The following is a 12,497-nucleotide window of genomic DNA, read 5'->3' on the forward strand; positions in this document are numbered from 1 at the left end:
GAGTTGAAACGTACGGTCCCGCCACGCTTTTGTGCTCTTTGCGGCGCTGAAAGAAACGGGGCGCCCGTAGGCCGCTCGCGGGGTGAAGGACCGAGAGGGGCGCCGCAGGGGCGAGGCGACAATATCCTTGGCAACCAGAGCCGGATTTCCAGGCGGAGAAGGGTGGATGGCGGCAGGGGCCGGAGCCCAAGACCCGAGGGGCTCCCCGGGGGCCCAAGAGGCGGAGGGGTGACAGCGCGGGCGGGACGATCAGACCCCGCGGAACATCCAACTCCAGTCCCACCTGAGCCCCTTTCAGGGTGGGGGCGCCGGAGACCTCCCGCCCGGAGTTGGGCCGCAGGGTCCTGGGAACAGCAAAGTCCCGATTCCACGTGCAGACTTCGGAGGCTAGACTTAGGAGCTCTTGCCCCAGGTCGCACGCCGTTCAACCCCCGGAGCCCCCATGGCCCTGGGGCCCAGCAGTCATGAGATCGAATCCCCACGTTTCTGTGTTCCTCACCTCCCCACACCCCACCTGATCCGCGTTACATCTGACTTCGGAGAGATACGGGTTGTTTTGGAATTCCCCGGTTGGGTTGGGAGGATTCTGAATCTGAGCGGCTGGCAGAGGTGCCATCTCTCCCTGAATATCGAAGACAACAGACGCATCTTGTCCCAGGCCCTGGCCACATTCCCGCACAGCCGCCCAGCCACAGAGGGAGTCAGGCACATGCCCTCTAGTTTGTGGGTAACCGGCCACCTTTTGGAGGTGGCTTAGTCGGATCTTGAAAGCATTTATTCTCGTTGAGTAAATTGAAGGAGGTCAGGGATTATCACAGGAGACAGAAAATGGCCTTTGCTCCTTAAACTTATTCTCAGTAATTATTTGAACTTCTTCTCAAAACCCCAGGATGTAATTCTTCCAGGCTTTTAAGGTGGCAGGCTTTTACTGGTTAAAAACAAGAGGAATATTGTTGAGGAAAATTACTGGAAGCCATAAAATACTTCCAGTTAGGAAATACTTATATGGCGGTCCCATCTTCTAATACATGCCAGTATGCTTTGACTTATATTGAAAAAGGAAGTCTTCTGTGGAAAGAAATAATTGGTCAGTCGGGGAAGGAGGGGAGAGAGAGAGAGAGAGAGAGAGAATCTGTTATTGTAATAAGGAATGACCTGTATAGGTCTAATTTGGTGTAAATTACAGAAAAGGCAGGCAAAAGGAAGCAGTTGTCTGTCTGTTTGAGTAGCCTGAAGTGGTGGTGATTAAGTAGGAAAAGCTGCAAATAAATTCTCTAAAATAAGCACTCAAGAGATTACTTGTCAGGAGACGAATTATCAGTAAACTTTGACTTACGACAAAGCTGGTAGAGCTTCTAACCATCAAGGAGAATCTCTTCAAGGATAGTCTGACTTCAGAGATGAAGCTGGAGGTGATAAAAATGGGTGAAGAAGGAGACTAGCGAGTGGCCAGTGGAAGACTTTACAATTCTCTGCCATCTGACAAATATTAAAAGGTGGTTTTCCCTCCTTTATCATCTAACCTCTGTGTGATGAGTGTTTATGTTTGTTCAGGAAACAGGCTGCTCCCAGTCCACCTTTTTACTAGAGTTAGCCAGCAAACTCATGTGTGTAAGGTAGAGTGGCCAGTGTTCACATCACCTGCAGAGAGCAATGACTTACCTTCAACTCTCGTTATTGGCATTAACTTTTCGTGCAGGGAAAGGTGGCCTGTAGGGCTGTAAGGGCCAATTTTAGAAATCTACTAATCTGGGGCCTTATGTTTTGTTCAGTTTTGGAAATCAGAATAGAGAATAGAATTAATAATGTAAATAGTTCATTCCCTACCAATGATACAGAACCCTAATCCTGACTTCTAATAACTTCATCCCAAAGGATATAGTTTGTTCAGACTTTCAAAATTTTAATTTGAGAACAAGTTATTGTGCAAGATTAAGACTAAGGTGTCAATTTCTATTTAGGGGCTTCATTAAAATACTCGTTAGTAAAGTTCAAACCTTGGTGAGTTTCTTTTTAAAAAAATATATTTTTATTGATTTCGGAGAGGAAGGGAGATGGAGAGATAGAAACATCAATGATGAGAGAGAATCATTGATTGGCTGCCTCCTACCCACCCCACAATGGGATCAAGCCCGCAACCCGGGCATGTGCCCTTGACTAGAATTGAACCTGGGACCCTTCAGTCCGCAAGCTGATGCTCTATCCACTGAGCCAAACCAGCTGGGGCACTTGGTGAGTTTCTTATTAAGCTTTGCTCCTTTCCAAATGAATCCATCAGACACAATGGAGTCATAATTCCCAGTCATAATGCACCCTGTTTGATAGATACCTTTTATGTAAGTGCAATTAGCAATATCAGAAATCATTATTTGTTATATTTGGTGATGACTCAAAATATTGACAAAATTATAATTCTAAAGGCTCTATTCTGTCTTTGTAAAGTACTCATCCCAAAATATACAAGATAAAATATGAAATATAAGTTATCTTAAATTCAAAATTAGGAAAGAAACAAAAGTTTTCTTTATCACTTTATAAATCCTTGTACTGGGTAAATCTGTAATTGTAAACATGAAGTTTATAATTTTAAGGGATCATGACTCACTCTCGTACCAAATAGTGTGTTTTTATAAACGCATGAAAATGCAAGACAAACCTAAATATTAATGGATAAAAATGTGCAGTTGTTGACTGGTCCCCCCAAATTTTTTGAACCAGATAGGCATTGTCTTTTTGCTATGATTTGGCTGAAACCATAGGTTACTTTCACACTAGAAATTATAGGTTTTCATTCAGTTAATTATAAACAAAAAAAACTAACCATATTTGGAAGTAGAAGATATCTTATTATGAATTTGATTGTTTCTAGAAATCAAGGCATATGTCCATTCCAACTCCGGGGCAGATGAACTAAAAACAAAGATATATTAATGAACACACTGGTCATTTGTGTATTCTTGGTGATGAAACAGTTGCCAGTTCAAGCCAGTTCAAGTGAAGGGTTATCTCACTTCAGGCAATAGTGAAGAAGAGAACAGGGAGCCTGGTGTGTAAATGACCTTGATGGAAAAATCTACGTCTGTTACTATATTTTTCTGTTTGCATTGTGACATGTTGCCCATAATAAACTTTGAGGAAAAGTCAAAATCCATCATGCACTTGAATGGGCACAAAGTTATCACAAATAATCATGTACTTTCAGGTCAAGTTTGAGGTGAGATTGGTGTCAAATGAAATCATGTTGCTATTGGTCTTATGGAGATTAAGTTACTAAATAAAGATGAAATAGAATTCTGTCAATAGAAGTTTCCAGGGTTAATATTTTGCTGTCAAACGAACAAATGTTGCTCATGGGTACAAAGGTGTGGGTGTGGGGGAGAGAAAGCATCAGGGATCGGTTCCTAACTGGAGCTAGAAATAACTCAAAAATGAATACGTCTATCTGTTTGATTTAACTCTTCTTGATAACAATAATATAGTTTTGTGTGTTTGTGTGAGAAATCTAAAAGTTTAGACCAATGCAGAACCCTCTAATCATAGGAACACATATGTCTTTTGATGATTCACCATATAAATGTAATTTGTCAGTTAAATGTGAGCCAAATCTGAAATTGGTGAAACATTTCACAGATGCAAATTGTTTACACAAATCTCAGAATAAGATTTGCATTTTAAAAATTTCAGCAGAAACCAAAGTTTGAAACAAACCTCTACAGGACAAGCAACCCAGTTTCCTTGACAATGAAGAGTAAAGGAAAGCCCTAACCAGTTTGGTTCAGTGGATAGAGTGTCGGCCTGCCTACTTAAAGGTCCCAGGTTCGATTCCGGTCAAGGGCATGTACCTTGGTTGCGGGCACATCCCCAGTAGGAGGTGTGCAGGAGGCAGCTGATCGATATTTCTCTCTTATCAATGTTTCTCTCTTATGGGTGTTTCTAACTCTCTATCCCTCTCCCTTCCTCTCTGTAAAAAAAATCAATAAAATATATATTTTAAAAAATAGTAAAGGAAAGAGGGAGAGCTGGAGAGGGCGAGGGTGAGAAGCAATGAGAGGGAGCGAGGAAGAGAGTCCTGGGACAGGGAGAACAAGAAAACCTACCAGTTAAAAGGGGTTTTCAAAACACAATGACCCATTGCGATGTGTGAATCTTATTTCACCCCAAGTCAATCAAATAAACTATAAAAGTAAAAAGTTATCCGAGTCTTGGAAATTTGAACACTGACTGGGTCTTTGATAAAATTAAGAAAATATGTTTACTGTTTAAGACGTGAAAACAGTATTGTGGTTTTGTTAAAATTAGTTCTTTTAGAATGTGTCTTCAATTACTTAAGGGTAAAGGATAAGGTGCCCAGGATTTGCTTAAAAATAACAGGAGAAGGGAAGTGGGTATAGGTACAGATCAATGAGATTTGCCATGACTTGATAATGGTTAAAGTTACTAAATTTAAATTTTAACATAAAAAGCTTTTAACAATCTTTTACAGTAAGTTGTATCACTTTACAAAACACCCATAATCTTATCATCTTAAAACAATAATTGTATTTCTTATTGATTTTTTGAGAGAGATGAAGGGCGAGAGAAGAAGAGATACACTGATGGGCTTCCCCCTGCACATCCTCTACCAAGGATGGGACCTGCAACCTGGGCATGTGCCCTGACCCAGAATTGAACTGGCAACCTGGGGTGACACCAACCTATTGAGCCACACCTGCCAGGGCAGTAATTGTATTATTTTTTTACATTGTTCTTTTTAGTCTTATTCCAGGACTAATATAATCACAATATAAAGTTTCAAACACTTTGTAGAAATGTTAAAAAATGAAGTACAACTTTGAAAAGATTTATTAATCAATGAGGACTGGCTCTTTTAAAAGTCCCTATAATTGGAGATAAAATTACACTCACGAAGCTTACAATTTAATTAGCCATGAGGAAAAACTTCTGGGTTGTGAAAATGATTCTACTTTTACATGATCAGGGAAGTTATACAGTCTCAATTCCTAAGGTAGAAGATGGAATACCATGTGATTTAGTTGGTTGGGTACTTTTTAAACTCTGAGACCATTTAATCTTGTCATTTACATAATCAAAATATTTAATGTGATATATAAAAAGTTATAAAAGTAGTGTTATAAAGAGGTAGGATGAGAATTAGAATAGAAGTCAGGACAATCCTCAGTCTCACACAAATTGGCAGAAAATGCTGAATGATGTTGGATAATCCATGGTGCATCTTCACACGTATTTATACCTTAGAGATTTCACACACACACACACACACACACACACACACACACACACACACACACACATATTGCTGTTCAATTAAGCACAAATGTTTTATAATAGAGTGAATTTAAAATATAATATAAGAAATTAGGTTTTAAATATATAGGGTATTTCAGACTTTATCCTGGAACCTACAGGAATTCTGGAATGGAAACTTGAGAGAAAAATTTGGAAAATATAATGAAAGGTAATTCAATCAGACAATCAAAATTTATTGTGTGTTTACAATGAGACAAATCTTGCACCAAATGCTATGGCAACAGTAATAAAATAAAGAGACATTGTTCATGCTTTGATGAATCTCAGTCATAATATATATAATTAGAAATACCTAATCAATAATTATAAGTATAATGGAAGAGTAGGGAGAGTCTCAAAGAAGGATCTAATGAATCTTGGAGTGGGAGAGATGATATTTGGGAAGGCTTTCCTGAGAAAGTGATTTTAATGGGAGTACTTTTTACCACTTTCTGTATCTTCCTTGTCTATAAGCCACTCTCTTTCAAAAAGATTTAAATGTTAGGGAAGAGAGGAAAAAACAATTCTAGAACAAAAAGATTATGATTCTACTTTGACTCTCAGTTGACCTTTATTTTTATGCATATTTTTATTGTTGATAGTATTACATAATCAAAATATTGTTTTGATTTACCCCCTTTTACCTCTGTCCTCCCTGCCCCTACCCCCACCCCAGGTTATCACCACCTTATTGCCTGTGTCCATGGGCTTTGCATATAAGTATATAATATGCACATATACTTTGGTTTATCAACTCTCACCCCCACCCCCAACCCCACATCAAGGTATGTCAATCCGTTCTATGCCTCAGTGCTTTGGGTCTTATTTTATTGGTCAATTCATTTCACAAATAAGTGAAATCATGTGGTATTTTTCTATCTCAGTTTGGCTTATTTCACTTAACATAATATTCTCCAGGTCCATTCATGCTGTCCCAAAGAGTAAGAGACCTCTCTTTTTAACAGCTTCATAGTATTCCATTGTGTAAATGTCCCACAGCCTTTTTTATCCATTCATCAACTGATGAGCACTTGGACTGTTTCCAAATCATAGCCATTGTAAATAATGCTACTTAGGCGTGCATATATTTTTTCTGATTGGTGTCTCGGGATTTTTAGAATATATTTCCAGAAGTGGTCTTGCTGGATGAAATGGCAATTCCATTTTTAATTTTTTGAGGAAACTCCATACTGTTTTCCATAGTGGCTGCACCAGTCTGCATTCTCACCAGCAATGAACAAGGGTTCCATTTTCCCCACATTCTTGCCAGCACTTGTTGTTTGTTGATTTTTTTCATGATAGCCATTCTGACAGGTATGAGGTGATATCTCATTGTGGTTTTAATTTGCATTTCTCTAATGATGAGTGAATTTGAGCATTTTTTTTATATGTCTCTTGGCCATTTGTATGTCCTCTTTGGAGAAATGTCTATTCAGGTCTTCTGCCCATTTTTTAATTGGATTGTTTGTCTTCCTTTTGTTGAGTTGTATGAGTGCTTTATATATTTTGGAAATTAATCCCTTATGAGATGTATCACTGGTAAATATGTTCTATCATGAAGTGGGTTCCCTTTTCATTTTGATGGTGGTTTCTTTTGCTGTGCAGAAGCTTTTTATTTTGATGTAGTCTCGTTATTTTATCCTTTATTCCCTTTGCTCTAGGAGATGTATTGGCAAAAGTTAAACTATGTGAAATGTCTGAGATTTTAATGCCTATGTTTTTTTCTAAGATTTTTATGGTTTCATGCCTTACATTGAAGTCTTTTATCAATTTTAAGTTTATTCTTGTGTGTGGTGTAAGTTGGTGGTCTAGTTTCATCTTTTTGCATTTGTCTGTCCAGTTTTCCCAACACCATTTGTTGCAGAGGCTGTCTTTATTCCATTGTATGTTCTTGCCTCCCTTGTCAAATATTAATTTAGTGCAATGGTGTAGGTCAATTTCTGGGGTTTCTGTTCTGTTCCATTGATCTATATCCCTGTTCCCGTGCCAGTGCCAAGCTATTTTGGTTGTAATGGCTTTGTAATATAGTTTGATATTCAGTATTGCAATCTGTCCTACTTCGTTCTTCTTCCTCAAAATTGCTGCAGCTTTTTGGGGTCTTCTATGGTTCCATATTAATTTTTGGAGTATTTGTTCTAGTTTTAAGAAGTATGTCATTGATGTTTTAATAGGGATTGCATGAATCTATAGATTGCTTTGGGTAGTATAGACATTTTAATGATTTTAATTCTTCCAACATTGTATATGTTTCCATTTTTTTGTATCTTCCTCTATTTCTTTTTTCAATGTCCTATAATTTTCCAAGTACAGATATTTTACCTCCTTGGTTAAATTTATTCCTAGGTATCTTATTTTTTGTTGTTGTTGCAATGGTAAATGGGAATATTGTTTTCAGTTTCTCTTTTGGAGAGTTCATTATTAGTGTATTAAAATGCCATCAATTTCTGGATGTTGATTTTGTATCCTGCTACCTTGACAAATTCATTTATTAAGTCTAGTAGTTTCCTGATGGAGTCTTTAGTGTTTTCTGTGTACAATATCTTGTCATCTGAGAATAATGACAGTTTTACTTTCTCCTTTACATTTGGAAGTACTATGCTGAATAAGAGTGCTGAAAGAGGACATCCTTGTCTTGTTTCTGTTCTTAAGGGAAACACTTTTAGTGTTTGCTCATGGAATATTATGTTGGCACCTAGCTGCTGCTGCTCCCCACTCAAGATGGCGCAGTCTCCAAGCCAGAGGTGAGCCTGGGGAGTGGCTGTGGTGGTAGCAGGGGCTCTTTGGCCAGGAGAGTGCCTACCACATGCCGCCAGGCTCCGCGCTATAGTACTGTCCCATACACACACACACACACACACACACACTCACGCTCACCCACACAATTACCCTCTCACTCCCTCACTCACTCACACTCTCTTCCTCACTCAAGTCCTGTCAGCCACCTGTTCTGAACTCTCAGTTGACCTTTACAATTCATGGTGAGATAAATCTTAAAACCTAGGCTTTGTCAAGAGACAAATAATATTTCTTAATTTCAAAAGCCTTACTTAGTTCATCTAGCTATCTTGGGGGGAGTTTCAAATATTAGTGTCAAACATATATCTATATATATAAAAGCCATCTATATATATAAAAACCAAGCGACCAAATGACTGGAACAACCAGTCTTTATGACGTGGTGTGGGTGGGGCCGGCTGGCCAACCTCCCACAGCCCTTCCCCATGGCTGGCCCTGCCCCTCCCCTCCATCCTGATCAAGTCCCCCGGCCTGGCCGGACCCCACCCATGCATGAATTTGTGCACTGGGCCTCTAGTATAAATATAATTATTCCTATAACACTCACCTGGTTGGCCTGGACCCAAGATCAGTTGATTTTGGAGAATGACACTTGGATTGTAAGACTTAAATAGGGGATGATTACAATGATAACTACTATTTTATTGATAGTCTCTTTTCTGTAGTGAATGAACAACACCTCTTGGGCCTGACATACTGTTATTTATCCACCAAACAACTTCTTTCCTCTGTAATGATGAGGAAAGACTGCCTGAAGCCATTTGTTTTCATTTGGGAAGGATAGCACATGCTTTCACAGTCTTACCTCTGAGCTCTTACGCTGTGATTTCTTATGCTCTCTGCACAGTCTCAACTACAGGAAAGGTGACAGCCTCACTATCCCTCAGGAACTCATGTTGAAACACTGGATTGACTATATCAGACTGATTGACTTTGTTGTACAGGAAGTTTCAAGTTTATTAGATGCCATCTACTAGATGACATAGTTGTGTCAGAAGTTTATAGATAAACTCAGTGAAAATTAACAGCCTCTCACTTCAGTGATGCTTTTAGGGCTCTAGTTGTCTAGGGTATGTTGAGATAACATCTCCAAAGTGAAAATGTTGCCTCTCAACCTCCTACCCTAAAAAAAATCACGACACATGGTTTTTTATTGTGGAGGATATCATTAAGCTGCTGAATTCTTTGTCTATTATAAATTTACTTCTAGATTTCTAGTGATGGGAGGTATAAATAATTTTTTTGAGGTAGATTTAACATGAAGCTTAAAAATCAGGGTGTTTCTAATGCATAAGACCTACAGAGTGGCCTAGCAGTATGAAATTTATTTGTTTATTTTTAGTTAATACTCACCTGAGGATATTAACATTGATTTTTAGAGAGAGTGAAAGAGAGAGGGAAAGAGAGAGAGAAACATCAATGTGAGAGAACACATCGATTGGTTGCCTCCTGCACTAGCCCCGACCAGAGCCCAGGCTGGGCAGGAGTCTGCAACCAAGGTACATGCCCTTGACTGGAATCAAACCTGGGACCCTTCGGTCCACAGGCTGACGCTCTATCCCCTGAGCCAAACCGGCTAGGGTGATGAAATTTATAATTTTGCCTGAAGAGGGCCACAAAAATCATATACGCTTCAGTTCTTATAGTGCTGTTGTTTAAACCATTTTGAGTTGTAATTTCTGTTATTTGAAGCTAAAAGCATCTTTAGAAATAAAGAGGAGAAGTAGCATTTGTGTTCTTCAGCATCTTCTGACAGAAAATAACCCTCCCCCCCCCCCCCCCCAAGCATCTTTAGGAATAAAGAGGAGAAATAGCATTTGTGTTCTTTAGCATCTTCTGACAGGAAACAAACTCCCCCCTCTGTCAGAATGTATCTCAAGGCTGGGACCACTTGCCAGCTATCAGCCTCATAGTAGTTACTTTCTGAACCTGAAAGTGAGGCCTCCCAGAATCCCAGAGTGGCAGCCTCTCTTCTTGAGAAAGTGAGCGTGGCCCCGTGTAGAAATCAAGATTTCTGAAGACAACCCACCGAACAGGATCTGTATCTGAAACAGAAAAGGAATGTACTGAGTGGAAAGCATGGGGCTCCTAGAGCCAATTGTTCACCATCTGGAGCGAAGAATTGTGAGCTGGACTAGGACCGACACAATGAGATCAGGAATAGCCAAGGTTCCGCCTGGGATGCTGCACAGGCACCATTGCTGCTGAAGCTTGAATCCGTCCCAGCCATGGTTCCTGAGGCTAATATCTCAGGGCGAAGACTCCTGGGCAGATACCCCAAACTGACCTCTCAGAGGACGTGTTCATGTTTACCCCACTCATCTACCTGAGCTTCCCCAGATCATAGATTCAAGGCTGATTAAACAGCCTTCAAATGGGTTACAAAAGATCTATTCTCTCTTGCCCTGCAGCAACATTCTATACAGGCTGGTTGAGTGGGTTGAAGAGTAGCATTTAAAGGAGGACCCTGCGATTAATCACTTTTTTTTTTCTACTTGGCTACTGAATGCCCTCTGAATTTATTTGATTTAGCAGGAAACACATTCAGAGAAAGGTTTCCTTAAGGGCCTGAAACAGCACTTTCTTTGTTCCGGGAAGAATTTAAAATAGATTATTAAAAGACATAAATATAATAAAATAAAGTTTAAACTTAGCAGGTGAGAAAATGAAGGCAGGAATGATAAAATCACACCTGAATTGGGTTTATTACACAAAACTGTGCTGCCAGATCGTGTTGGTTTATTGGCACAGAGACATAAATGTTGTTTTCTGCTTTCAGAAAGCAAACATGAAAAGGGGGAAATCATCACTGCTGTGAGGGACAGCGCTGAGAGGAAGATTCGCTGGGAAGAAGTAAAACGACACTGGTATTGAGGCAGAGTGGAAATTTCCACGGTAGGTCTTCCTGGAGAAGACACTGAGAGGACGCAGGGAATTTCGTCCTCAAAAATATCCTTCGAGTAAACACCCAACTCTTAAAAATTGTTTCATATAGTTTTGCTCAGCTATTGGCAAAATACCAAAGTACAATGTAATAGAAATAACAGATAAGGGGCTTAGCAGTTTGATTTCAGGAATGCAATTCTCCATTTAAGAGAGAAAGAGAGAGAGAGAGAGAGAGAGAGAGAGAGAGAGAGAGAGAGATTCTACAGGTATAGTTAAACTGTATTTCAGACATTTTTAATGAATATTGTGTTTCCCCTAATGGAGGTTTAAAAAACTTTGAGCATCAGTGAGTTAAGGTAACATAACATGTAATATATATTGCTAATTAAATCAATGAACAGTATTTTAAAAAATCAATAGAGACAGAGGATAGAATTAAAACGTTATTATGAAAATTGAGGAATCAGATTACATAATGTGCCAGAATAGATTGGTACATGACAATAGCATAGAGGAGGGCTGAGAGATAACTTTATATGGGCCAGCATCCCTGTAAGATGTAAATTTGAGTCATCAAAATCTCATTTTCTGCCCTAGCTGGTTTGGTTTAGTGGAGAGAGCATCTGCCTGTGGACTGAAGGGTCCCAGGTTCAATTCTGGCCAAGGGCACATGACCAGGTTGCTGGCTCGATCCCCAGTAGAGGGTGTGCAGGAGGCAGCTGATCAATGATTCTCTCTCATCATTGATGTTTCTATCTCTCTCTCCCTCTTCCTTCCTCTCTGAAATAAGAAATATATATTAAAAAAAATCTAATTTTCTATGCGATCGGGCAGGGTTGCAATGAGTTTGCCTAGAGAAATTTCAAAGGAGTTGTAACCGAATATGCATCTCACCATAAAAAATAAATCTCAGGTTATCCTGTAATATACAACATGGAGCGATGTAACTTTGCTTATTGGAGAACTTCCCAAGATAAACACTGATGGACCTAGAGAGAATTGTGCTAAGCGAAATAGGCCAGCCAGAGAAAGATAAATATCACATGATCTCACTCATATGTGGAATGTAATGAACAACATAAACTGATGAACAAAAATAGACCAAGCAACATAGAAACATCAAACAGGGGAAGGAGGGCGAGGGGGATTCGGGGGGAGATCAACCAATGAACTCATATACTTATATGCATAACCCATAGACATGGACAATAGGGTGGTAAAGACCTGGGGGGGAGGGGGAGGAGACGTCAATGGGGGAAAAACACCCCACTATGGTGCATTTAAACAATGGAATACTACACAGGAATAAAAAAGAAAGAACTCTTACAATTTGCAATAGCATGGAGGGACCTGGAGAGTATTATGTTGAGTGAGATAAGCCAGTCAGAGAAAGATAAGTGTCACATGATCTCACTCATATGTGGAATCTAATGAACCAAATAAACTAATGATCCAAAATAGACCCAGAGTCATAGAAGCATGAACAAACTGTTGATCCTCCAAGGGGA

At 39.5% G+C, this 12,497-nt stretch overlaps 1 protein-coding gene across 1 annotated transcript in view; it reads left to right on the forward strand.

Moving 5' to 3' along the window:
• The window catches only part of FEZF1 (FEZ family zinc finger 1), a 32,355-nt gene extending 23,275 nt beyond the window's left edge, over positions 1-9,080 (forward strand). Inside the window, exons 6-7 of the mRNA XM_014549914.1 lie at positions 7,957-8,048; positions 8,951-9,080. Coding sequence (XP_014405400.1) covers positions 7,957-8,048; positions 8,951-9,080 — 222 coding nt within the window. The remainder of the gene's footprint in view (positions 1-7,956; positions 8,049-8,950) is intronic.
• The last annotated feature ends 3,417 nt before the right edge of the window (positions 9,081-12,497 follow it).

The sequence above is a fragment of the Myotis brandtii genome, unplaced genomic scaffold (genome assembly GCF_000412655.1).
Source record: "Myotis brandtii unplaced genomic scaffold, ASM41265v1 scaffold575, whole genome shotgun sequence".
NCBI classification, from domain to species: Eukaryota; Metazoa; Chordata; class Mammalia; order Chiroptera; family Vespertilionidae; genus Myotis; species Myotis brandtii.